Source organism: Neomonachus schauinslandi, chromosome 9, assembly GCF_002201575.2.
Source record: "Neomonachus schauinslandi chromosome 9, ASM220157v2, whole genome shotgun sequence".
NCBI classification, from domain to species: Eukaryota; Metazoa; Chordata; class Mammalia; order Carnivora; family Phocidae; genus Neomonachus; species Neomonachus schauinslandi.
Window position 1 is genome coordinate 11739155 of NC_058411.1, and position 27464 is coordinate 11766618.

General features: G+C 37.3%; 1 protein-coding gene across 2 annotated transcripts in view; it reads left to right on the forward strand.

Annotated features, from left to right (window-relative positions):
- Positions 1-26729, forward strand: part of TRIP11 (thyroid hormone receptor interactor 11) — a 63494-nt gene extending 36765 nt beyond the window's left edge. For both annotated transcript variants that reach the window (XM_044917895.1, XM_044917896.1), the window contains exons 14-21: positions 1795-1958; positions 3061-3164; positions 7437-7536; positions 19076-19157; positions 19984-20098; positions 20522-20638; positions 22459-22603; positions 25819-26729. In XM_044917895.1, coding sequence (XP_044773830.1) covers positions 1795-1958; positions 3061-3164; positions 7437-7536; positions 19076-19157; positions 19984-20098; positions 20522-20638; positions 22459-22603; positions 25819-26039 — 1048 coding nt within the window. In that variant the 3' untranslated portion in view covers positions 26040-26729. The remainder of the gene's footprint in view (positions 1-1794; positions 1959-3060; positions 3165-7436; positions 7537-19075; positions 19158-19983; positions 20099-20521; positions 20639-22458; positions 22604-25818) is intronic.
- The last annotated feature ends 735 nt before the right edge of the window (positions 26730-27464 follow it).

Genomic DNA, 27464 nt, shown 5'->3' on the forward strand with positions numbered 1-27464 from the left:
TATTCTTCTGCTTAGAGTAAGCCTGATTCCTAACAGTTTTGCTATTAGTCCCACCTTCTTCAAATAGCATATCCTTTGTAAAGAATGCTTTAGTTAGCATCCTGCTCCTCAAATTCAAAACCAAACCCTGGTGTGATGTTTTTCTTTTGAACCTGCATAATGCTTTATTTGAATCTTTGATAGCACACTTACATTTTACTTTAGGGTACAAAAGTAGTTGTTGACCCATCCCTTATATCTTCTCCCATCCAGTGAAATATAAGGTCACTGGGAGTGGGCATTGATGCTATTTATTTATTTGTTTATTTATTTATAAGATTTTATTCATTTATTTGACAGAGTGAGCACAAGCAGGGGGAGTGGCAGGCAGAGGGAAAGGGAGAAGCAGGCTTCCTGTGGAGCAGGGAGCCCAACATGGGGCTCAATCCCAGGACCCTGGGATCATGACCTGAGCCAGAGGCAGACGCTTAACCAACTGTGCCACCCAGGCGTCCCAAATGTTCAGTAATATTTTTGAATGAGTGACTCAGATCTACAAACCAGATTACAGTGTTTTGAGCCCTTTATTAACTGTAGTAATACCTGGTGTTAACTTTTTGAGTGACCTCATAGTGCATTTCATCCTTGCAACCACCCGTTCAGTGACATGCTAACCAACAAGGTTGCATAAAATCCAGTGATATTTGAGGGCGGAGTTGTCTCTTGATTATCAATTTACTGCTCTTCCCACAAGAGGGTGCTATTGGGTAAAGTTTCCTCAAAGTGCGCTGTGCTTAATGGGCTTTAATGGATGGCTCCTGAGTAAAAATTTATTAACTGGATATTAAAAACCCAGGAAAGGCTATTGCAGTATCTTATTTGTAATCATTATACATTAAGGAAGTACATCAGTGATACAAACCTGGATAAATAAATCTCTAAGGGATTTCTGATTTATTATTTGGGGCAGATATAGGGGTTATTGTATTTAAAGCAAGAGAAAGATGATAGTGAAAGATAATTAGTAATTAGAGCATTTTGTCAATGGGATAGCCTTTGGAAAGTTGTGAGTTCACCATAGTTGCAAGTGTCAAAAGCGAAGAAGGTTTCAGAATCCATTGCTTATTGGGTTGGAAGTTGGACAAAATGACTTCCAAGGTTCTTGCAATTTACAATTTTATGATAAATTACATCTTAGAGTTTTAGCCTGGAAACATGAATGTTGCAGGCTGTTTGTAAATTTTTATTATACTTATGTTTCTTGTTTAGTTCAGCTTTTAATCTTTAAAATGACTGCCATTTGTTCAAAGTCACTTTCACGGGAAGAATGAATTAACAAAACAGGGGGAACAAAGTTTCTTTGAAATCTAACTTGAATTTAATGCAATGAAATGTAAGGAAGGTCAAATTCATAGAGACAGAAGGTAGAATGGTGGTTGCTGGGGGGAAGGGGGAGTTATTGCTTAATGGATGTGGAGCTTCCCCTTGGGAGGATGAAGTTCTGGAGATGGATGGTGGTGATGGTTGCACAATGTTGTGAATGTTATGTATGTATTTCCATACACACACACAAAAAAGTAGGGAAGTGGTTTTATCTTGTTAAAGTAATAGAAACACTTTGACTTTTATTCTTTTTCTTTTTTGGGGGGGGGGGGCGCAGAGAGACTCTTAAGCAGGCTCCACACTTAGCATGGAGCCTGACGCAGGGCTCAATCTTAAAACCCTGAGATCATGACCTGAGCCGAAATCAGAAGTTAGATGCTTAACCAACTGAGCCACCCAGGCACCCCTGACTTTTATTCTTTTTGTTGGAAGCCATCAGGCCAGTTTGCAGGTAGAGTCACTGCAGGAGCAATTGAATGTGGTCTCCAAGCAAAGGGATGAAACCACACTGCAGCTTTCTGTCTCTCGGGAGCAAGTAAAGCAGTATGCTCTATCACTCTCCAACCTCCAGATGGTACTAGAGCATTTCCAGCAAGGTGAGTTGTATGGTCAGTCTTTCAATGAAGAAAAATTATTGAGGCTATTGGGAATTCTGGCCTATCTTGGTGCTACTTTCAGATAGGCACGGGGAAATCTTTGAAAGGTTACCCACTTGTAGGAGGGAAAGATAAGTTGCCATCAACAAGTTAATGTAGACTCCTTTTACAGTTAAGATTAGAGAATGTGATATGCAGGAATTATTAAAGATATGTTTTAGTATCATATTATGACCAGTGAAGGTGAGAGTTTGGGAAGGTTAATAAGGATAACATAGGAAGGATGATCACGTGATAAAGAGGGGACCATGTAGAAGCAATACTTAGATTTTGAGATACTGGTCAGAGGTTAAATCTACTTCAGAGAGTTAATCATCAGTAATTACTGTCCTTTGAAATACTGATTGACTTGTTCTTAGCTGTTCACATACCTTGAGGTAACTACATTTTCTAGTCCAGGTGGAAAATATTTTTCTGGAGACACAGTAACAATGACCAGAGAGCAGTATTACTCTGATAACCAAGTATGCTTTTTCACATCTGCCTGCCATCCTCACATTTACCTCCTTTACATCATTCATTTTACCCATCTGTCTGTTTAATACATTCAGTAATGATTGGCAGTGAACCAACTGCTAGTAGGGGGCAAGTGATTGGGGGATAAGAGGGTCATGAAGCAACGGGTTATAATTTTTGTGCCTAAGCAAAACTTTGAATTTGTACATATCTCGATCTTCAGGCTTACTCGTGGTTGAAATCTTGAATTTTAAAATAAGAATTCTCAAGGTCCATTGTATGTCATACTTACTAGAATGGACAGGTGTACAAAGTAGTATGGCTGTAGGGAAGGCTTTACCAAAGATGAAATATTTGAGGGGAGTTCTGAAGGGAGGGAAGAGTTTGCATGATGAACAGGGTAGAGAAGGATTTAGGCAGAGGAAACTAATTTCTTTAATTCTAGCTCACATGCTCTAAGGCATGTGTAATTTTCTTGTTGAGACATTTGAACTGTTTCTGTTGAATTCTTAAAATTTCAAGTGGTATAAAATTTAATTTTATCACACAATTGCAGAATAGTAATGTAACTTTATTTTCTCTTTAGAGGAAAAAGCTATGTATTCTGCTGAACTAGAAAAACACAAACAGCTTGTAGCTGAATGGAAGAAAAAGGCAGAAAATCTGGAAGGAAAACTGATATCATTACAGGTTGGTTGAAATAATTTTCTCTTACAAATATTATTATTCATGAACAATTGCCTGTAGAATCTTTATCTTGAAATAATTTCCTAAACAATTTTAGTAAATACTCTGGTTACTTGTTACCCTATGCAGGGATGTAATGGTGAACAAGATATTCAGGACTTTCCCCATGTGGCTTATAGTTTAGACACAACAAATATGAGATGATGGGAAATTTTAATTCTTTAGCACAGATGAGTATTTTGGGGGCCACTAAAAAAATTAATTAACACTTGTAACTTTATAATTTTCTCTTTTCAACAAGATATATTGGGCACTCTATTTCACATGGATTAAAATAAAGTATATTATCCTTTAGATCTTTTTCTTTTGCAGCATAATCCTTTAAAATATCTTTCTTTGTTACAGTTCATATGTAAAAAAATTATATATAAAATATAAATAAAATGAATCCCCATGAAGAGATGTGACTTGCTTTTAGAATTTAGGATGAACTTTTCTAAGTAGACTTTGTCAACACCTGATGGAAAGTAATAATATTTGTTTACCTGTCATTAGTGGTGAATATGCTGTTCAGCCCTATTAATATTCCTAATAAAGGAAGACATGTTTCCTTTAAAGTTTTGAAATTTTTATTAAATACTGAGTGGCTGCAAAACAGTATTTAGATAATACATATAAAATAAAAGAATAGCAGTACAGCAGGTACCCTCGAACTTGCCTACCCATTTTAAGAAGAAGAGTGTCACCTTTGGAGGTCCTGATGTACCCTCCATTTCTCATCTGTTTTGTTTTTTTTTTAAGATTTTATTTATGGGGGGGGGGGGGGGAGGGAAAGGGAGGTAGAGGGAGAGAGGGAGTGAGATATCACGAGCAGGGGGGCAGGGGCAGAGGGAGAAGCAGACTCCCCGCTGAGCAGGGGGCTCAATGTGGGGCTCGATCCCAGGACTTGGAGATCATGACCTGAGCCGAAGGCAGACGCTTAACCGATTGAGCCACCTAGGCGCCCTCTCATCCCCTTATCACTTCATAGAGAACCACGAGTCCAGAATGTTGTATTTATGCACCCCCTGTTTTTTCTTTATGGTTTTATCACATGTATTTGCATCTCCAAATGATACAGTGTATGGTTTTGCATAATTTTGAACTCTGTGTAAATTCAGTAATTCTCCTGAAACTTGCTTTTTTCACTTAGTTACTATGTTCATGAGTTTTAGCTGCGTTACTGTGTGTTGTGTGTGCATGGCTTATTATTTTCACCACTGTATTTATTGCATGAATGTATAATTTATCCATTTTACTGATAAAAGACCTTGCCATTATCTGCTATACAAACAGTGTGGTTCTGAACTTCCTTGTTTACATCTCCTGGTGCACATGCACGAGAGTTTCTTCCAGGCATGTATCTTGATCGGAATTGCTGAGTCCTGAGATATATATGGGCAGTTTCAACTTTATACAATGATGGCAAGTTGTTTTATAGCAGTAGTGCTAATGTCTCCTAACAGTGGTGCATAAGAGTTCTTGGTCTGCATCCTTGGCAATACTTGGCATTATTAGAATTTTTAAAGTTTTTGCCAGTGTAGTGGGTAGGGCTGTCTTCTTATGGTTTTAATTTGCATTTGTCTGACTGCTAACAAGATCAAGCATCTTTTAATATGTTCATTGACCATTTATGCTTACTTTCTGGTCAGTTCATTAATATGTTTATTTATTTATTTTTTTTTTTAAAGATTTTATTTATTTATTTGAGACAGAGAGAATGAGAGAGACAGAGAGCACATGAGAGGGGGGAGGGTCAGAGGGAGAAGCAGGCTCCCCGCCGAGCAGGGAGCCCCATGCGGGACTAGATCCCGGGACTCCAGGATCATGACCTGAGCCGAAGGCAGTCGCTTAACCAACTGAGCCACCCAGGCGCCCTCATTAATATGTTTAAAAAGATATTTTATCCACTACCTTTAGTTGTTTCTAGTGGGTCCAGAGTATGTTGTCTGCCATACCAATAGAAGTGCAGATCTTCTTTTTAAACTAGCTTTATTTTTAATGTAAAATGTGACATATACTTAGAGAACAAATGAAGAAACTAAGAGGGAATTAGTAAAAATAAAAGCTAAAATTGGTGAAATAAAACCCAAGCAAATGGTAGAAAGAATAATTAAGTCTAAATCTTAATTTTAGAAAAAGTCTTAGTGTAGTTTTGAGATTTAATAATTTTTTTTTTTTTAAGATTTTATATATTGATTTGATAGAGAAAGAGCACAAGTAAGCAGAGCAAGAGGGAGAAGCAGGCCCTTTGCTGAGCAGAGAGCCCAATGTGGGACTTGATCCCAGAACCCTGGGATCATGACCTGAGCCAAAGGCAGACGCTTAACCCACTGAGCCACCCAGGAGCCCCTGAGATTTAATAATTTCTTAAATAGAAATGCTGTGAGGTTAAAAAAAATTATTTGAAGATTTATTTAAATTTCCTTTATACTAAGTTTCATTTTGTGGATTTGGAATATTAAATTTTTTATTTAAAATTTTTTGTTTCAGTCCCTCTGTGTATCAGTTAGGGTTCAACCTGAGAAGCAGAACCAGTAGGGAGGGGGTGTTGTGTGTATGCACACACAGGCACATGCACATATTGATATGCCATATATAGATAGACATCTATGAGATTTATTATAAGGAATTGGCAGTGTAATTGTGGGAGTTGGTAGTCAAAATGGGAAGATCCCATCACAGGCATGGGCCAAAGTTGTTCTCCACAGATGGTCAAGAAAGAAAATCACAAGCAGGATATACGACTCTGTGGGAGCGGCTGAAGTTGCAGTCCGGCAGAAATTTTTTCTCTTTTTGGGGAAGGCTCATCCTTGCTTTCGAGGACTTTTAACTAACTCAGTCAGGCCCACTCTGATTATTCATGCCTTCCTTAAATTCAGCTGATTAGGGGCTTTGATTACATTTAAAAATACCTTCACAGCAACATCTAGATTATGGTTGATGAATAACTGGGGGCTATAGCTTATCTAAGATGACACATCAAAAAAACGGTCACTTTGATTCAAGATGGTAAAATTTGACCTAAAATTTACATGGGTGAATACTCTAAAATAGCCAAGAAAACTGTGTGAAAGAACCAACAGTGAGGAGTAGCTTCCTACTAACTATCAAAATAGAGCCATTAATCAATAGCATATTGACTAGATTAGTCAAACAGAAGGAGGATCCAGAAATAGAGCCTAGGATATATTTGAGAATTGAAAATGAAACCCTAAACTAATTTCAATTTAATGGGAAAAGGATGGATTATCTAACAAATGATGTTGCCACAGCTGGCTATCTATATGGGAGAAAATAAGATTGGATCCCTATCTTATACCATGTGTAAAAATAAATTCCAATTGTATTAAAGCTCAGATTCTCACCTGGGAGTGGTGCTGGAAATCTGGGGCTGTTTTTGCTCATTACAGTGACTGGATCTAGTGGGCAGGGGTCAGGAATGCCAGAATCACACCCCTTGAGAAACACTATTTGAAAGATGTAAATGTTCAAAACAAAACAAAAAACCTTGCCAGAAAATCTGGAAGAGTACATGTAGAGTCTAGGGGCAAGGAGGAACCTAACCAAGACTAAAACTCAAGAAGCTGTGAAAGCAGAGGAGGACGTGTTTAACTGTATACAGTGTTTAAATACTTTTACATGGCAAAAGGTATCATGCAGTCTGGCAAATAATACTTGTAGCACTGGTGACAAAGCGTTCATGTCTACTCTACAAGGTGTGCTCAGAAACAGACAAGAGAAAGCTCAATAGAAAAATGGACAAGGTATGCAAAGAAGTTTTCACAGAAAGGCAGCTCTAGCTGTCCTGTAAAGATGGGAAAATGCTCAAATTCACTAGTAGTTAGGGAAATAAAAAAATAATCAAGTAGTAATGAAATGTCATTTTATACCCATCAGACTTGCAAAAATTAAAAAGAATGTTTGTTGTATTTCTTGACTTTTTGTATCTGCCTTTTGTAGTGTTTATGCTCTTATTATTGTCACTTTTTAAAACTTTTGTCACCATATTGTCTTTTTAGTGGCATCCTCTTTTTTATTTAGTTCTGAGGGAGACAGTATTGTGCTGTGAAGTATGGGCTCTGTCTTTGATACTTACTGTGTGAACTTGCCCAAGGTCACAGAAGCACAGCTTCATCAGCTGAACAGAAGAGGGTCGATTGACTTTGGCTTCCAGCTATGTAGTTTGTGAAATAGTTTTTGCATGCTGCTTTTTAATGAACTTCTCTTCCTCAGGAGCGTTTCGATGAAGCAAATGCTGCATTGGATTCAGCATCAAGACTTACAGAACAGTTAGATTTAAAGGAAGAACAAATTGAAGAACTTAAAAAACAAAGTAGGTGTTTCTTTCATTTTTTTCCCCCTACAACACTAGTGTTGAATCAGATGTAGCTTTTCCCGGACGTCCATGTAGTTGAGTGAGCCCAACTTCCACTGGGTGGGACTTCCATTTCCATCTCCCGTGACCAGCTTGCTTCAATTTTAATATGGTCCTAGTGAAACCAGAGTCGAAAGTTGGCCCTGGCTGTCCAGTTAAGTTTCCTGCATATGGAGGCGATCCAGTTGTGTTGGTTGTCACCCTACTGACCATCATTGGGAAGTGATTTTACTGACCTGACTTTTTATGGCTAGGACTTCTCTCTGTTCATTCTGTGTTCATCCAGGGGATGTAGTAGGACAATATTCTCAAGAGTAACTTCTTGTGGAATGAATGTCTGAGTATAACTAGCTTTTTATGATTATAGATGGTGCTTTACATATAGGCACTCATTATGTGATTGTGTGATGCTGGTAAGATATAAGCCTTGCCAATTCCCTAAGGTGAGCCTATGCTTAGCATTATCAGTTGGGCCTCAAGTAATCAGGTGGTTCATAATGCTTTGTTGAATCTAACAGCTGACTAAGATTGCATGTCTCTGTTTAATCTCGGATTTAAAGGTCCCTGGAAGTTGAGCTATTCTAGAGCTGTATTCAGTAGGTAATGATATAAGGTGATCATGGAACCTAGAAATGTACCACCTTTGGGTATCTGGGTTGGGCACAGTAAGTGCCAAGGCACGTAATTAAGGAATTAAGAAGTGCTACTTAACATAAAATGGAAATTAGAAATAGGCAAAATTAGGAGATGGCACAGCAGAGATGCTGTCAGATGACAGAAACAGTGACTTGGACAATAAGGAGGCAAACAAGCAGGAACCCCTGATGCATGGGTACCAATGGATGAGCCAGAGGACGTTGTCCTGAATCTTAACAGCAGAGAGCAGATGAGAGATTTTTAGAACTACAAAAAACAATAAGCTACATCATGTGAGGTAGGTGTCCTCAAGATAGTTTGATTCTGAGCAAATTACTGCCCGCCCTTTCTCAGATTTGGCCAACCTTGGAACTCTAAATCTCCTGGGGGGCCAGAAATGGGCAGCAAGGAAACAATTACATATTGAGTATCATGGGCGTTTTATGTAACATATACTGCGTTATATATAGTCTTCTCTTATTTACTCTTCACAAGCATTTCTAGAGAAGGTGATATGAGTTTCATTTTATAAGTCAAAGAAACTGAGATTTGAGCTCTGATCTTCTTACCCTTGACCAAAGCTCATGATGTTTCCATGTTACTTTATTTTGTCCTGTCAGGAAAATGGTTGTTTATAGTCTGACTTGTATTTTGTTCTGTGTATCTCCATCTCCTTTAAAGATAGGGCAGCATCCTTTATATTGTGCCCTAAATGTTGATATGGTTGCCCTTATGGGGAGGCAGTATTTATTGGGAAAATGCCAGAGCAACTATAGCATTATCTGCAGACATGGCCAACCCAGAGAAGAATTAGCCAGAGAATTGATAGCGTAGGGTAGCACTGCACTAATGGAAGTGAACAGTGTTCTGAGCCAACTCATTGGTCGTCCTGTGACACCCCGATGCTCTGTGGCATGCTGCTATATAATGTTTAAGGCCACATCCCTTTTTAGATACCTACCTGAGTCATTTCCAGTAGATGATGCTAAGATAAAGAATTCTGTGACTTATTGTAGTTGGTAAATATTATCAGAGTCCCTGCACTACTTAGTACTTGTTCAGGCACTGAGTTAAACTCCCAGTAGTAGAATATTTCAGATTTAGATTATATCTGACAAGACTTAGAGGTCCCTATTGATATAAAAAAATGACAATTACCATTCAGTGTAAATGTATAGAAACTGTGGACTCGTTTTATGGGGTAAATGTTAGCTGCAGGAAACTGATTATGCTTACACAACTGGCGTTTGGGAGGACAGGCAAGAGGCCAGTGTCGCACAGACAGGAAGGGGAGTGAAGAGACTGTTCTGTCGTGTCTTTAAGTCATTCTTGTCATTTACATTCTTGTCTTCTTAACGATGTTTTCTTTTGTTACTTCAGTGCTTAATATTGCTTTTATATCTGTAAACACAAATGTGATTTTATTTTCTCAAAGCTGCACTCTTGATTTGATAATATAAATAAACCTTGATTGGCTTGGTTGTTTCAAAAGAATCACTGTATATTTTCTTTCATAGATCATTAAGTACTTTAAATGTTGATTGATGTTGTAATACTGTACTTTATTTTTAACACGAAACTTGGCCAGACAGCGAAAATATTTGCCAGGAGAAACAATTTTGAAAGAGACAGATTGGCTTTTGTTGCAAGAAAGTACATGGAGACTTAAATTGTAGAAGCAAAGTATTGTTTTATTTCTAAGCATCTGTAGACTGATGATTAGTTGATATGCAGTTTCAACATTTAAACAATATTGGGAAACTTACTTTAAAAGTGGTATTTTATTCAAAATGCTTGGTTATGCTCTTGCTACCAGAGATGAGATGATTCGTTCTGGTCAAACATACGAAAAGGGAGCCATTACATACACCACCAATATTAAAGCAGTAGATCGTTGATGATTTCACTCATTCTTAGAGTACACAGTTGTGTATGTACTTGGAACTATAGTTCTAGGTTCAGGTATTTACAGGCCTTGTATGAAAAGTCTGAAGATACCTTATCAGGCATTAAGTAATTAATGAGAACCGGCTACCTGGCCTCATGCTAGATGCTGTGTGAGTGAGATAGGGAGTAACACATGGTGTAGATCCAGCATAGGTTCACAGCGTAAGATAGTGGTGCACAGCAGCAGTCACAAGACATGCTTATTGACCTCTCCAAGAATCTCCTTGAGTGTCAGGGGCATTCCATGGAGGAAAGGAACTTGAGTAGAGCCCTAAACTAGTAGGAAGATTTCACCCCTAAAATATAAGAACTTCTGTCTCCCTTCCCTGCACGACCCCCTTTCCCCATAAAATAATAAGAAAAGGAAACCCTAAGACCCTATAGGTGCTATATTTTAATAGATAATGTGTCTGGTAGAAGAAATACTGCTTTCCTTCCTACTGGAAATTATTATCATTTTGCCTGAAAGTGTTTTTGTTCAATATGGTTCCAAAGACTCACTTCACACACCAATCCTGTATTACTGATTTTTCAAACTTAAGATGCTAGTCCTCTGTGAAGCAGATAGGAGGAGTCTTTCTTTCACTATTTTGAGTTGATCAGAGTTCAGAATTTCTTTGGAACTGTCATACATGGGAAAATGCACACCTATGGAAACCTAGACTACAGCTGAACCATTAAAAGATGTCTCATCTTGCTGTATTTATGGCCAGACTTGACATTTTACTTCTTTCACTTCTTGTTCTCTACCATCGTCCTTGAGATAAATTCCTGCCTAAATGAAAATGATTGGATAAAATTGGAAATAGCACAAAATAGTTCTCATTTTGATAACAATTATTTTATGTTACACAGAAATAAGCTTTCATAAACAATACAAATTTAGATTCTAGCATCGGGAGTATCTTTTGGTATGTCTGCCACTACAGAGCTGCACCTTGAAGGATCTCATACTGATTTTTTGTTTTGTTTTTATTGTTAGTTTCTTAAGACTTTTTAGAGCAGTTTTAGGTTTGTGACAAAGTTGAGAGGGAGGTACAGACATTTCCTATATAACCCCTTCCCCCTGTTACTAACATCATTTACCAGAATGGTACTTTTTTTTTTTTTTTTAATTTTTAACCAAGGATGAACCTACAGTGATACATCATCATCGCGCAAAGTCCACAGTTTACCTTAGGGTTTACTCTTGGTGTTATATAGTCTATGGGTTTGGGCAAATGTATAATGAATTACAAAATTATAGTATCATGCAGAGTATTTTCACTGCCCTAAAAATCCTCTGTGTCCCTTCTGTTTATTTTTTCCTCACCCCCTCTGCACCGTCACCTCTGGAAACTACTGATCTTTTTACTGTCTCCATAGTTTTGCCTTTTCCAAAACATCATAGAGTTGGAATCAGACAGGATGGAGCTTTTTCAGAGTAGCTTCTTTCCCTTTGTAATAATGCATTCACGGTTCTACCATGTCTTTTCATAGTTTGTTAGCTCATTTCTTTGTAGTGCTGAATAACATTCCATTATCTGGATGGACCACAGTTTATTTATCCATTCATCTGCTGAAGGACTTCTTGGCTGCTTCCAGGTTTTGGCAGTTATGAGTAAAGCTCCTGTAAACATTTATGTGCAGGTTTTTGTGTGGACGTAAGTTTTCAGCTCCTTGGTGTAAATACCAAGGAGTGCAATTGCTGGAATGTATGGTAGTTTTGTAAGAAAGTGCCAAACTGCCTTCCAAAGTGGCTGTCCCATTTTGTATCCCTGCCAGCAACATATGAGAGTCCCTGTTGCTCATCCCCACCAGCATTTGCTGGTGCCGGAGCTCCAGTGCACCATTCTAATAGGTGTGTAGTGATAGCTCGTTTTAATTTGCAGTTCCCTGATGACATATGATGTGGAACATCTTTTCATGTGCCTATTTGCCATATGTATATCTTCTTTGGTGAAGTTAAGGTTTTTGGCCCACTTAAAAAAAAATTTTTTAAAAGAAGTTTTGGTGACTGCTAAAGTCTATAAGTTGAGAATGGAAAATTTCCTTACAGTGTTTTTGTTTGTTTGTTTTTTTGAAGAAAATCTAGAAGAGCATATAAAATAAGCCCGGTAAACCTAGTGTAATATGAAGCATAAAAATGTTTTAAAACTACACATATAAAGGAGGTTTAAAATGTTTTTCATGGAACTACCTTTATGGTGCTGGATGATGGAGTTTTTATTTTAAATGAAGACATTCCGTTTTCCAGGACATGATTTATACAAGAAAACATATAATGTCCTGTTGAACATAGGCCAAATACATTCCCAGACGCTTTGTTACCCAAACCTTTTGAGGGATTTCTTTATAGATGTTTTTGGCAGAAGTGGTGATTTTAGAGGAAACATATAAGAAATACCAGATGCAGTTTTCTGAATTGCCATAAATGGTTAAAAAATTATTTGTGATGATATAAACATCTGGGTATACTAGACAATGCCAGGACTTTAGTTAAGAAAAAAGTTTACATCAATTAGATGAATAACTAAGCCCTTTTAAACTTAATAGTTATATTTTATTTATTTTATTTTTTTTAAATTTTATTTATTTATTTGACAGAGACACAGCGAGAGAGGGAACACAAGCAGGGGGAGTGGGAGAGGGAGAAGCAGGCTTCCCGCGGAGCAGGGAGCCCAATGCGGGGCTTGATCCCAGGACCCTGGGATCATGACCTGAGCCGAAGGCAGACGCTTAACGACAGCCACCCAGGCGCCCCCTTAATAGTTATATTTTAAATGTGTGTTTTATTAATTCTTCTAAAGTACAAAGGAAAAAATAAATTATGTAGAGATGGGGATGTTTTGAGTTATTATGTTTTGTGTATTTTCCCTCATATGGACAGAGTCAGAACATAAATCATTTATTCTTTTTGTCCTGTGTTCTGTTCTTCCCAGATATTCTCCTTTCCTAGAGGAAAATCAATCATTCTTTGATTTACTTATCAAAAATGCATTGTTTCTTGCTATGTACCCAGCACTGAAATAGGCACTGGAGATACAGAGATATAGGGGACCGGTGCTTTCAGGAGGCTTAGAGTCGGACAAGAAGGGGAAGGTTGCATGTAATCACATACATGCAACCAGTTGTTTCAAAAGGAGGAACAATTCATTCTACTTGGTGGTGGTGATATGGAAGGGTAGAGAAGGCTAGTGAACGGTATACTTGACCTCACTTGAGCTATGAATAGGTACAGCTAAGCAGGCAGGAGTTGGGGAAACAGCATTCTAGATAGAGGGAGAAATTCATATAAATCTATGCAGTTTAATCCGGAAACTGGTGGATCTGGTGGACTGGTAATGACCAAAGGGGAGGTGGTGGTGGAAGTGGGTTGTTATGTGGAGAAATGAAACTATAAGTATGGATCACAAACATAAATTATAAACTGGGGCCCAAGAAATAATACAAGAGAACAAATCGGACCAAGTAGAGAGAGTGGTGAATTGAAGAGTTTCTTAGGGAGACAGCAAATTCTTGGCTCCATCCGACTGTTGCCATGCAGGCCTGTGGGGCCCAGTGTTGCCAAATCTCCAGATCTTTCAAGAGACACGGGAAATGTAGACTTTCATGTGAAATATTCCAATTTTTTTTTATGTGATACCAAATTTAAAACACCCTGTGTGGGCTGAAAAAACATTTCTTTGGGCCAGATTTAGTCCATGCCATTTGCAACAGGGAGCTTTCAGAAATGAGTTGAGGTTCAGTCATAAGCCTAGAAAGCCTTTTGTCATTATTTTCTATAATGGTGATGATATTCAGTAAGTGGCAAAATTATTATAATGGCTTTACTTTTCTCTGACAAAATTGCAGCCCTTTTGGGATATGGCTGGTCTGTGTGCACCTTTTAAAATTATGTAATTTGATTCACAATATTCAGTCTTTAAAAAAAATTTTGTTTCGATATGGAAAAATGCAGTACAAATTATCTGAATTCATACTAAAGGATTGAGGGAGGAGGGGGAGAGGGAAAATAAATTTGATCTGGTTACATTAAAGATATTTATATAAGACCTGTTGTAAATGCACATAGTAACTCTAATTGTACAAATAATCCAAGAGACCTCAGTGTTGCTATTTTAATGGAGTCACAGATTCTGATCTAGAGAAATTCAAATTAATGAGCTTATATTGTATTAATAATGTCTTTTCATGTGAGTTCATTGCTAGGAAGTGGAATTTAAAAAATTACTTTTCATTCATCAATTATTAATTACAGTTAGGGAATGAGAAAGCACTCACCATGTACTTCAGACCTTAAAATTCTATGATATGGTTGAAAAGAATTGAGTTAAAAGATAAAGCAGTTGCCAGTATGTCTTAACTTCAAATGTTAAATATAAAATGCCTTTAAAAAGTATTATTTGGTGTTTATAAAGAAATCGATCTTGTAGAAGTTGAAATTCTGTGATAAAAAGATCATCTAATTTCTAGCCTTTGCTTTGATTATATTTAATTAAATGAAGAGGCTAAGCTTCCTTATATTGGATTTAATGTATTAAGATTCACATTTATTTTTTAGGTAGCTAGTGCAAGTAAGACACTAGACCCAGTTTATTTACCAACCTATCTATAAATGAAATCATCTTCTAACATTTTTTCTTCCTTCTCTTGGCTCCTTGTTTCGTAAAGAGGACAAGACAAAACGGAGGCAAAATTATCAGTGTTAATAGTAACTGAAATGATACATTATTGGTATTGTTTAGGGGTAAAAGATGAATTCTTTAGTTATTTTAAGAGATCAGATGAGTGAGTACTAATGCTTAATATAGCACTTCACTGTTTAGAAAAGTCACATTTAATCAGTAGATTGAAAATCCTTTGAGATTAAGCATGCATATTTTACAAAATAGGCAACAGCGTCTGGCCCTGGTGAAAGGACTGTGACTCATATGCAGGTCTTCTGACCCTCAAGTCCTGTTCCAATCACCTTTCTTTTCTCTGTCAGGTGACTGTTAAATAAATCTGACTTGAGTGTTGTCCAAGGGAGCTAAGTCATGCAACAGCCAGATGACTTTGTAAGGAGTGTGACTTAATTTTATGATGTGCTCTGAAGACAGTATGATAATGCAGTGTTACTAATCACAAATAAAATGTAAAGTTATGATGGACTTATTTGTTGTAGTCAGTACATTTTAATGTTCAGTTTTGATTTTAAATCGAGTGGTGAGGGCCGCAGTGTCCTCTCTAGGCATTATGGAGAAGAGGCTGTGATATGGCAGGTTTTAGGATGGCATATATTTAGAGTAACTCTTCCCCTAAACTAGACTAACTCTCAGTTGCTTTATTGCTCAACTTTAAAGCGTATCCCCCTGCCTTTATTTCTTTTTTTAACTTCCAAAGAATTATTTTGGCATGTTAGATTATTTCACAGGGATATTATATTTGGCTAAAAACCCATTTCTGAATAACCGTTATTTTGTCTGCCCATATAAATACAGTTCTGATTTCAAATTGTGGTTTGAATTAGTGTTCAGTTTTTGTGGAGAAATATTCAGAATCTCTGATGGGAGGAAAATAAGGGTGCCTGGAGAAAAAGAGAAGTCTGTAGGGACCTTTGAAGTCAGTATTTGACTTTCTTTTCTAAACCTTTCCTAGTTAATACCATTCTTCCAAGCCCTCCCTCCAAATTCTGAGGGTTTCTTCATAGACTTTAATATCAGAATATGTTTAAACTACTACTTGAATTTGAAACAGCCCTCTGTATGCCTGCAAGGATATGCAGAGTTATCAATTCTCTATCACATTAGTTTAGGACTAACTTGTATTCTGATGAGTTTAAGAAATTTTTATTCTGTAATTTTGGCTGTTAGGCTGTTTTGACCCTACCTTTCAGAACAGAGATTTTAATCAAAATTATATTAATGAATTTCATCAAGAAGATATCTTTGACTTGAACTCTATTTTTATTTATTTATTTTACGATTTTATTCATTTGACGGAGAGCACAGGCGGGGGAGTGGGAGCAGGAGAGGGAGAAGCAGGCTCCCCGCTGAGCAGGGAGCCCAGTGCGGGGCTCAGGACCCTGGGATCATGCCCTGAGCTAGAAGCAGACACTTAACTCATTGAGCCACCCAGACACCCCGAACTTTATTATTTTTTTTTTTTAAAGATTTATTTATTTTGTGAGAGAGAGAATGGGGGGTCCGGGGCATGAGAGATGAGGGGCAGAGGGAGAGAATCTCAAGCAGACTCCCTGCTGAGTGCAGAGCTGGATGCGGGACTCAGTCCCAGGACCCCAGGATCATGACCTGAGCTGAAATCAAGAGTAAGATGCTAAACTGACTGAGTCACCCAGGCGCCCCTTGATTTGAACTTTATTAATAGAGATTTCTTGATCTGTTTTTTTATAGAGCAAAATTTAATTTTTCTAATTTATTAAAATTTTAATCAGAGGAAAATCAACTCTTTGCTCTATGAATTTTACTCTGAAGATTTTGATCATTCAGTTTTATCATCCTTTTCTTTTTTTAATAAGAGACAGTATACTGTAGTGGTTACATTCTGGTTATGCTCCAAAGCAGGGCTGTCCAATAAAAATATAATGCAGGCCACATGTATAATTTACTAATGTTTAATAGCCATGTTAAAAATAAAAAGATACAGGTGAAGGTAATTTTAGTAATATTTTATATAGCCCAGAATATTATTATTTTGATATATAATCAATATAAAAAATCATTAATTTTAGAAGAAAGTAGATGGAGATCTGAGAAAGGGAAGGTGGAGGTAAATTTGACCTCTCTTTCTCTGCTACCTTTCCGTAGTGGGGGAGGATGAAACAGAAGACTGTACCCATCATTACTCCGGCTCTTACTGTAGTTCATGAGTGGGATGGTTAATTCAGAACATCGACAAGATACTAATTTACTTGCTGTTCTTCCTCTGAATAGTTGAGAATTCTGTTTACATTCAGAATGTAGTAATAGAAAGGGCCCAAATAGCACCATGTGTTCGTAGTATTTATGTGCACATTAAGAATCTAAAATGTCTTTTACTGACTCAGACTTTAATAGTAATCTTGTTCTCTCTCTCTCTTTTTTCTTAATGTCCAAGCTTAAATTCCTTACTGGAAAGACAGGAAAGGAAACGTTTGTAGTAGATTTTCCAAACCCAGACCTTGCTTTTATAATATGGTTATGGCAACCATCTCTATTTTGGTAAAGTTAGCCTATTATATGAATTACATTTTGCAATTTAGATTTTTGCAATTTAGAAGAACCACAAGCCATTGCAAACAATTAAACTGGACATTTTTGTATATACACTTAGTACTTTAAATAAGAATATTAGGCATTGTGCAAGGCAGATTGAAAACATAAAGCAGATGGACCTGGCCTAATCTGTAGGGTTTAGAGAAAACTTTGAGGAAGTGACCTACAAACTTAGATGTGAAGGTGAATAAGAGTTAATAGGCGGTCCTGATGGAAAAGAACTTTTCAGGTAGAAGAAAAAATACCTGCAGAAGTCTTGTAGTAGGAATTGAGAGTCCAGAAATAAACCATACATTTCTCATCCGTTGGTTTTCAACAAGGGTGCCAAAAAAATAGTTTTTTCAACATACGGTGCTGGAACAACTGGATATCTACATGCACAAGAACGAAATTGATCCCTTACCTCACACCATGCATGAAAATGAACTCAAAGTGGATCACAGACCTGCATTTTAGAGTTAAAATTATAAAACTTTTAGAAGAATACACAGGAATAAATCTTTGTGATGTTGAATCAGGCATTGATTTCTTTGATGTGAATCTAAAAGCACAGGTAACAAAAGAAAAAAGTTGGCCCTCATCAAAATTAAAAACTCTTGTACTTCAAAGATAGCATCAAGAAAGCAAAAGGACAGCCCACGGAATGGGGGAAAATGTTTGTGAGTCCTATATCTGACAAGGGGACTTGTATCCAGCTACCACCAGGAAAATGCAGCATAATTCAGAGTAGTTTTGTGGAAAGAGGTCGGAGTCTAGTGTTTGGATTGGAGTGTTTCTTGATTTGAAAAGTAGAGCACTGCTGCAGAGCAATCTCTTCATTTCTTTCAGAACCAAACTTGTAATCTAGCTTGGGTAAGCATCTCCTTCAGCTCAAATTATCCACTTCTGAGGTGACAGGTATCAGAACTCGCTGGGTCTGGCTGAGAGTGCCTTCATCTGGGAATTGTTGGCCCCGTGGCACAGTTGGATTTATGAACAGGGTATCTCCTGTTGTAATTCTAGACTTTGCCTGTAACACTACTTGGATTCCAGCTGTTCCACCAAGATTTTACAGATTTAAATAAGAAACATAAAATAAAATAGTCCAGCATTCTTCTGAATTAGTCACATAAGCTATCGTTATTTTGATTAGTAGGTTAGAACCAGTGATCTGAATTGGGTTTTGCAACCTATATACCTCAGAATACTTTGTCCTATGAGCTGCACCCCGAGCTGTGCTCTTAGTTATATTAAATACTCTTCTTAGCTCACCAAAAACCAGAGTCCAGCCAGGAAAATGGAAAAGGAAAATCTAAAATTGTCCTTTCCATTTCTCCCCCATTAAAGAGTGGCTCTGGAAATGTTTTATGCACGGAAGCAGTGGTGAAAAATCTTTTGCTATTAAGTTTCTGAAGAGAATGAAAACCCTTTTTCAGTTTTTAAATTTTCTGTTAAAGAATCAAATACTTTATTGGGGATAAACTGTGTCAATAAAGGCATAGTCTGGCTGTCAGGTAATTTCTATACCAGAAAGCCCAGTTCCTGAACCAAAGAAGAGATGGAAGTTATTAAATATTACTAATTAGAATAAGTGTACATATTCAAAATTTATAGGAAAGATGTTATAAATCCCATTATATATTCATCCAGGCTATTTTAATCAGTTTAATGACTATCTTTATTCACATGTTTTAAAACAGATGAACTCCGACAAGAAATGCTGGATGATGTACAAAAGAAATTGATGAACTTAGTAAACAGCACAGAAGGAAAAGTGGACAAGTATGCTCTGCCTTTTAACTTTTATGTATTTTATGGAGATTACCTTTACGGTAAAAAGAGCTTCTACATGTAGATGTTTATATGTGATTAAGTTTTTAAAAAGCCTTTTCTTGTATGGTAATGAGATGTAGGTCGTTTTCATGAGGAGTCAGTAGAATAACTTCTCTTGGTTTTTAAATGGATTTTTCCCAGCTCAAACTCTTTTTCTTAAAACCATGTGGAAGAGTTAAAACATCACCATAATAGGAAGTACGTAGAAAATAAAAAAGTTTTATTCTTAGCATTCTTTTGAACTCTCTCTAGCTGTCCTTAAAGAACATACCTTGCTTCAGTGCTTTAGGTCTGAAACCTAGGTATATATGTAACATATCATTAATATTTGAAAGATTTAGATATTATTAGCAAATTTTTAATAAATGTGAGCATGGGCATAGAAGCATACCTGTGAAGCACAAGAGCTGTCCTCACCATTTGAGGTGGGGAGGGAGACATTGGGAGTATCTTAAGGCAGAAGCCAGACAGACACTGAGAGTCACTGAGCACCATCTCAGTGGATTGATTTGGTTGGAGAAAGTAAGTGGGTAATAACTGATGTTTTAAAAGGTATGCATTTTTAGATTGTTTGAAATGTCTTTGATTAGACTTGTCAAGAGGTTTTTTTGTTTTTTTTTTTAAGTACTTCAAAATATTTTGTTGTTCAGTGGTTTCTTGGTAACTTTTTAAAGTATAATAAATGTGTATATGTTTAGTGTTTATTGTGTGGGTACACTAAATATGGGGATAACTTTTGAGTTAGCCTGAGCTGTTTCTGCCTTTATTTTCACAGAATCCTTATGAGAAACCTCTTCATTGGACATTTCCACACGCCAAAACATCAGCGCCACGAGGTGCTACGATTAATGGGGAGCATCCTGGGTATCAAGAGGGAGGAAATGGAGCAGGTAACTGAACGATGGAAAGTCATTCTGAATATTTTTATAACTCAGATAGTGGCATCATATAAAAGTGTCTTCTTTTACTCTATATTATAGAGCTTTTCCTTTTTCTCAGTAATGTGGAAATGGACCAGTTCATACTACCATGAAGAGGTGGATTTGTTCAGCTTGTGTAATACTAATTTTGTCACTTATAAGTCACGTCTCCTGTCAAAATGCTAAGTTTTGAGACATGACAAGCCTCAACTCTGATTTGAGATAGTGCTTAGGATGACATTTTATTGTATGTGTAGCCTCTCCCAGTAAGAAACGTTTACTAGGAATTGGACTTGAAAAGCATAGTGTGCTACCATCTGAAATCAAGTAAAAATAGTTCTTTTTTCTTTTCTTGTATTGATAAAACTTTTCTGTTTTAAAATAATCTTTTAGTTGCTTCACGGAGATCAGGGTGGTGTTACCAGGTGGATGACTGGGTGGCTTGGAGGAGGATCAAAAAGTGTCCCCAACACGCCTCTGAGACCAAATCAACAATCTGTGCTTAATAGCGTAAGCGCCAATTTTATTCTTGCTCTGATATGAGTGGTCAGATGGATGTGCCTCGCATTCATGTGTGAAAATCACATTTCTTGTTTAGGCTATTTTATTATACAGCCCTTTTATTTTGGAGTTGTGGAAACTGAGATCCAGAGAGGTGATTAGCTTAAGGATAATAAGCCAGTTTATTTATTTTATTTTATTTGTTTATTTATTTTTAAAGATTTTATTTATTTATTTGACAGAGAGCACAAGCAGGGAGAGGGGCAGAGGGAGAGGAGAAGCAGGCTCCTCGCTGAGCAGGGAGCCCGATATGGGACTCAGTCCCAGGACCCTGGGATCATGACCTGAGCTGAAGGCAGATGCTTAACTGACTGAACCACCCAGGCACCCCATTAAGCCAGTTTAAATAAATTTATTGCATATATGTTTTATTTTAGCTTTTTATTTATACAGTACTTTTGTTTTTCAAAGTATTAAGTATTTTTGTATTTGATCATGCTGCTATAGGCACAGCATCATTTGTCTTACTACTAAATTATGAGATTCTTAAAGACAGAGGCTTTATTTATGCATGTTTGTATCTACCTGGTCATTCAGCACTTAACTTACTGAGCACCTGCTGTGTACCAGACTGTTCTCAACTTTGGGGATGCAGCAGCAAACCAGAAGACCAAGTGCCTGCCCTCAACAAACTTACATCTTGGCAGGAAGAAGAAGTTAATAAACATGAAAACACAGTGCCTGGTAGTCTGAATGAACATTAACAAATAGAGTAGCTCGGGACACCTGGCTGGCTCATTTGGAAGAGCATTGAGTCTTGATCTCGGGGTCATGAGTTCAAGCCCCACATTGGGTGTAGAGATTACTTAAATAAATAAATAAAAACTAAAAAACTAAAAATAAACTGAGTAGCTCTGTGAATTATGTGGAGTTTGCTTCTTTATTTTACTTTGTTTTTTAATAAAGAAGAAACTGAGGATAGGCAATATACCCAGAGCTGGTTGAAGATAAAAAATACCCTAGTTTAAATCAGATGGCATGAAATTTATTTTAAAGGAGAGGTCTAGGGGTGCCTGGCTGACTCAGTCGGTGGAGCAGGGGCTGTGGGTTCGTGCCCCATGTTGGGTGTAGAGATTACTTAAAAATAAAATCTTACAAAAACAAAGGAAAGGTTTACACTACATTATTTTAATCTGATAATATTATGGGTGAGCTTTTGCTATATTCATTGATTAAATATGACTTTTAATACTTGTTTTTGATGCTGTGTTTCATGTCCATGTAAATAGAACTAAAATGATTTAAGACGATGTCTTAAGTGCCATCAATGGCAAGAAATTTGTCATCAGGTAGCTAATTATGACTAAGGTTTGTAACAAATGTTATCAAACATTATTGATTATATTGCTAAAGGTTTTAATTGATAAACGTAACTAAAGCACTAGTAGTTTTAATGGTTCATAAAGCTTAATTATAAAGAGGGCGCCTGGGTGGCTCAGTTGGTTAAGCGACTGCCTTCGGCTCAGGTCATGATCCTGGAGTCCCTGGATCGAGTCCCGCATCGGGCTCCCTGCTCGGCGGGGAGTCTGCTTCTCCCTCTCCCACCCCCCCTGCTTGTGTTCCCTCTCTCGCTGTGTCTTTCTCTGTCAAATAAATAAATAAAATCTTTAAAAAAAAAAAAAAAAAAAAAAAAGCTTAATTATAAAGAAATGATTCAGAAGGCATGATTAGTTTTTGATATTTAATTAGAGTAGCTGGTACATTTTTTTGGTTGTAGTAAGTATAATTTAATATCTGCCTAATATATAACCCAAATATTATTTCCTTAGTCTTTTTCAGAACTTTTTGTTAAATTTCTAGAAACAGAATCTCATCCATCTGTTCCACCACCAAAGCTTTCTGTTCATGATATGAAACCTCTGGATTCACCAGGAAGGAGAAAAGTAGTTACAAATGTACCAGAAAGTTTTAAAGGTAAAACCAGATATTTAATTTTTCTACAATTTAAAAAATTGAATGTGTAATTTATGATTATGTTTTACCGTGATCTTAACTAAATTTTTAGTGTTTTTGAAAATGTGCAGTGACTTCTTCCAAAATTCCAACAAAGCATTAGATTTTGGCTTCATATAAATCCGATACTTAATTAGCTTAGATTAACCTAAACAATATGAAATATTTTTCCTTTGTATATTGAAATAATTCTTCTTTCTGCATAAGCCACTTTGAATTATTCTTGGAAGTGCTGGTGAACCAGTAAACATTTGTTTGGTCATCTGTTTTTCTTTCATACTAATGGTGCTTATTGCTAAATTAGAGTTAAAAATGTAGTTTATATTCAGAATGTTTCAGTTTCTCTGTTATAAATATTGCTGTGATGAACATCCTTGATAAATTTTTGCACACATCCTTAATGTTTCCCTTAAGATAAATTTTTGAAAGTATAATACTTACATGTAGACATTTCTTTTTTTTTTTTTTTAAGATTTTATTTATTTGTGAGAGAGAGCATGAGAGACAGAGAGCATGCGAGGGAGGAGGGTCAGAGGGAGAAGCAGACTCTCTGCTGAGCAGCGAGCCTGATGTGGGACTCGATCCCGGGACTCCAGGATCATGACCTGAGCCGAAGGCAGTCGCTTAACCAACTGAGCCACCCAGGCGCCCTACATGTAGACTTTTTTTTTTTTTTTTAAAGATTGTATTTATTTATTTGACAGAGAGAGAGATAGCGAGAGCAGGAACACAAGCAGGGGAAGTGGGAGAGTGAGAAGCAGGCTTCCTGCCGAGCAGGGAGCCCGATGTGGGACTCGATCCCAGGACCCTGGGATCATGACCTGAGCCGAAGGCAGACGCTTAACGACTGAGCCACCCAGGCGCCCCATGTAGACATTTCTTAAGAATTAAAATATAGGGCGCCTGGGTGGCTCAGTTGGTTAAGCGACTGCCTTCGGCTCAGGTCATGATCCTGGAGTCCCTGGATCGAGTCCCGCATTGGGCTCCCTGCTCAGCAGGGAGTCTGCTTCTCCCTCTGACCCTCCCCCCTCTCATGTGCTCTCTCTCTCCTCTCATCCTCTCTCTCAAATAAATAAAATAAAATCTTTAAAAAAAAAAAAAAAAAAAAAACCTTAAAAAAAAAAAAAAAAATTAAAATATAATGGCAAATTACCCTCAAAAAAAAAAAAAAAGTTTATAGTTAGAGAAAGGTTTTTCTCCCTGTGAACATCTAAGTGTTAATATTCAATAACCAAACCTTGGTATGTTAGTAATATTTATAAGAGCGGTTTAGTAAACTGGCTTAGACATCCAAGAATGTATTGAAGCATTCTTGTATGTTAAAAGGTCTGCCTACAAGCAAATGGTTTGGTGGTTCTGTGATCTGTATGTATAGTTTTCTATCCCACTAGGTCAAAAGGGCCTTATTTATATTTATGTCCCAATATTACAGGCATGCAGTAAATTTTCTTGAGTTGAAATTGCACTATAATCCATTAGACTATGAACAGATTGTTTATTAGAAAGTCTCTCTTTTATCTGAAATCTTCGTATTTTAATACAGACTAAAATGTTTGCTAGTTGGACTTTAAAAGTGTATGTTATTATATACTCTCAAGTTTATATCACATCAGATACTTAAATTTGGATAAAATACTAAAGAATTTATATTTTGAAATTTTGAAGTCTAATTTAGCCAAATACTTCTATTTTCCTGAACTTTTATATAAAAAGAAATGGTAAAATTTGTTTGGATAAAAGGTTTGGCTCCTAAATTTAATAAAAAGTCTTCACTTTTTCTAACAGCTACAGACTGCACTAGAAACACTTTTTTCTTGGGGTGCCTGGGTGGCTCAGTCGGTTAAGCATCTTCCTTTCGGCTCAGGTCATGATCCCAGCATCCTGCGTCTCCCTCTCCCTTTGCCTGCCACTTCCCCTGCTTGTACTCTCTCTCTCCCTCTGTCAAATAAATAAAATCCTTAAAAAACAAACAAAACCATACTTTCTTCTTGCTACATTAGCTTGTAGCATCTTCAAGTGGATTCCAGGATTCATTATGGCAATGTCTCCTGCTCCCTGTCCTCCCTTCCGTCTCCATCCCTTCCCGCTCCATCTGTCCCCCCTCCCATCCCTTCCCCTTCTTCCCTCTCTTCTTCCCTCCCCCCCCCCCCCCCACCTTCACTTATCAAGACATGTGCCCAGCTTGGTTTGGATTGATCAGAGACAAAAGCCAGTGATATTCTGAGCTGGTACAGGGTTTACATTAAAAAACAACAACAAAAGACAAGCTTAGTCTTTAATGCTGGATTTGGAAGTGTATGACAAGGGTCAGAGCTTACTAAGGAGCACCAGAAGCTTTTCCAGAGTTTGGAAAGTTGTCATTCACGGAGAAGTAAAGCTTGGGGACCCAGGGTGCTTGACGTTAAGTTGATTGGGTGAATTTGTCTCAGTGCTTTCTTTGTGTTAGAGGCTTCTTTTTATTTTGAGTTTCCCATTGCTTGAGTGGTGCTTGTCTCTTAACAAGGAAGTTGTTAGCCGTCTTGGGTAATAAAGCAGAATTCTATCCACCAGGACATTAGGGAATTAACATACCTATTCCAATAAAAATCTAGTTTTAGCGTAACTCGATAGAGAAATAATCTAGTGGAGAATTGTTTCAAACCTTTGAATGTCTGAAAAAGGAGGATTAGGTAATGTAATGCGAAAAAATTGTTTTTCTTTGGGTAAATAAATACTAAATTTGATTGTTATTGTGGAATTGGTGCCAGTTTTTTTCATGGCCCTCATAATTATTGGGGGAAAAGGAGTTCTCAAGTCCTTCCATGTTCCAGGTGAATAGTTAGAAAATTTGCATTGTAACATAGAAAACACCCTCTGAGAAGCCGTTATTAAAGTAAACGAAGTCCATCAGTTATATAACTGGTATTTGGGTATCAAACAACAATATTAATGTGTTTAATAAAGTATTAGCTGTGTATACAGATATTCCTCCCTCCCCAGTTCTTTCCCCATTCCTCTCGCTTCCTGTCTTGTCTTTTTTTACCCTTTATATGTCATAGACCCTGTTTAGCGGATCCAGAACCCAGCAGCATAGGAATTAAATTTATTTGGGGGCCAAATCTGGGAACCTAAAACACATGTGTAGTGTTAACTAAATAATATATAGGAGATTAACTAACTTGTGTTTTGTCATCTAGATACCACAGAATCCAGATCTGGTAGAAGAACAGATGTGAATCCATTCTTGGCCCCCCGCTCTGCGGCTGTGCCTCTCATTAACCCAGCTGGACTTGGGCCTGGGGGGCCTGGGCATCTTCTGTTGAAACCCATCTCGGATGTATTGCCCACATTTACACCTTTGCCCGTGTCCCCTGACAACAGCGCTGGAGTTGTGTTGAAAGACCTTCTAAAGCAATAGGTGATTCTCAAGCCAGAGACAACATACGTAGCACTTTAAAGAAACCATGAACACTATATGTATGTACTTTACCACAAAGTGGCCTTTCAGAAAAAGTCGTGTATTTGTTTGCAGTTGTACATTCTCTAAACTTAATAAAAATATTGTTTTTGCTTTTAGAAATTGCAGGTGTCCCAGGAGGAAGTGTTTGCTGTAGTATATGCTTTTTTCCTTCTCTGATTTGGCCTAATTTAAGCTAGAAACACTGGATCTTTCATCTTAATTTACAAAAAATAAGAAAAATATAAAGAAAGATAAAAATTTCTAGTAGCTATATATCAGCTCTTTATTTCTATGATTTTCAAGCTCATTTAAGCTAGAGACATGTGGTTCATCTTTTAAAGATAATCAAGAGATTTACAAAAAAGGAGAAAATAATAGTAGTGGCTTATCTGTGTAGTGCAAACAATTGATCTGAAGCATATATTGGTCATCTTTTTTTTTTTTCTTTTCATTAGTCCTCTTGAGAGGACTTTGTGTAGACAGGCCAACAACAGGGTTGTGCCTGGGAGATCATAGGTGTCGGGACGTGGAATGTGTGTGTGTTTGGTTCTATGCAATTTTATCACACGTGTCGATCGCTGTGGTCAGCACTACAGTGCAGTTCAGATACCCAACAGTTTCGTCAAGGCTCTCTCGAGCTGCCCTATTGTATTTTATAATCGCCTAATCTCTGGCAACCACTGACTGCTCTCAAGCTCTGTAATTTGATCACTTCAAGAGTGCTGTGTAAATGGACTTGTGCAGTATGTAACCTTTGGGATTGGCTTTTTTCACTCAACATAATTCCCTTGAGACCTGTTCAAGTTGTTACATGTATCCTGATTTGTTCCTTTTTAATGTTGAGTTACATATGGTGGAGATATGATTTAGTTTTAAGAGCCAAGGTATCTTTTTAAAGGTATCATCTCAAAAATGTTTGCTCACACACGTGCACACAGCTTTCGGGTAGGTGTTAAGTCGAACAGCTGCATTTACGGACCTACAATTGGCGATATCGCTGAACGGGATACCTCCCGCCCTTTCTGCGGAGCGGTAGAAGAGACGCGTCGGTCCAGGAGTCCCCGGTTCTCATCCTCCTGCTCACTGAGGGCAGTGACGTCACAAGCACCAGGTGTTTGCAACTGAAGAGGAAGGGAGTAGTTCTTTAATTTTTCACAAACCCATCCTAAAAAGTCTTGACCTGGAACTTAATTATATCGGGCTGTTCGTGTTTGTATTAGTCGTTGGAGTTGTACATTTAAAGACATTTCTTGCGAATTTTGTAAATTTCAGTATACCTTGAAAATAGAAACATCTGTATAACAAGGAAAGGTGAAAATAATACTAATTCAAATATGTAAATAGCCCTGGCCCTGGCCAGGGCTCAATTTGGTTGTTTGTAAA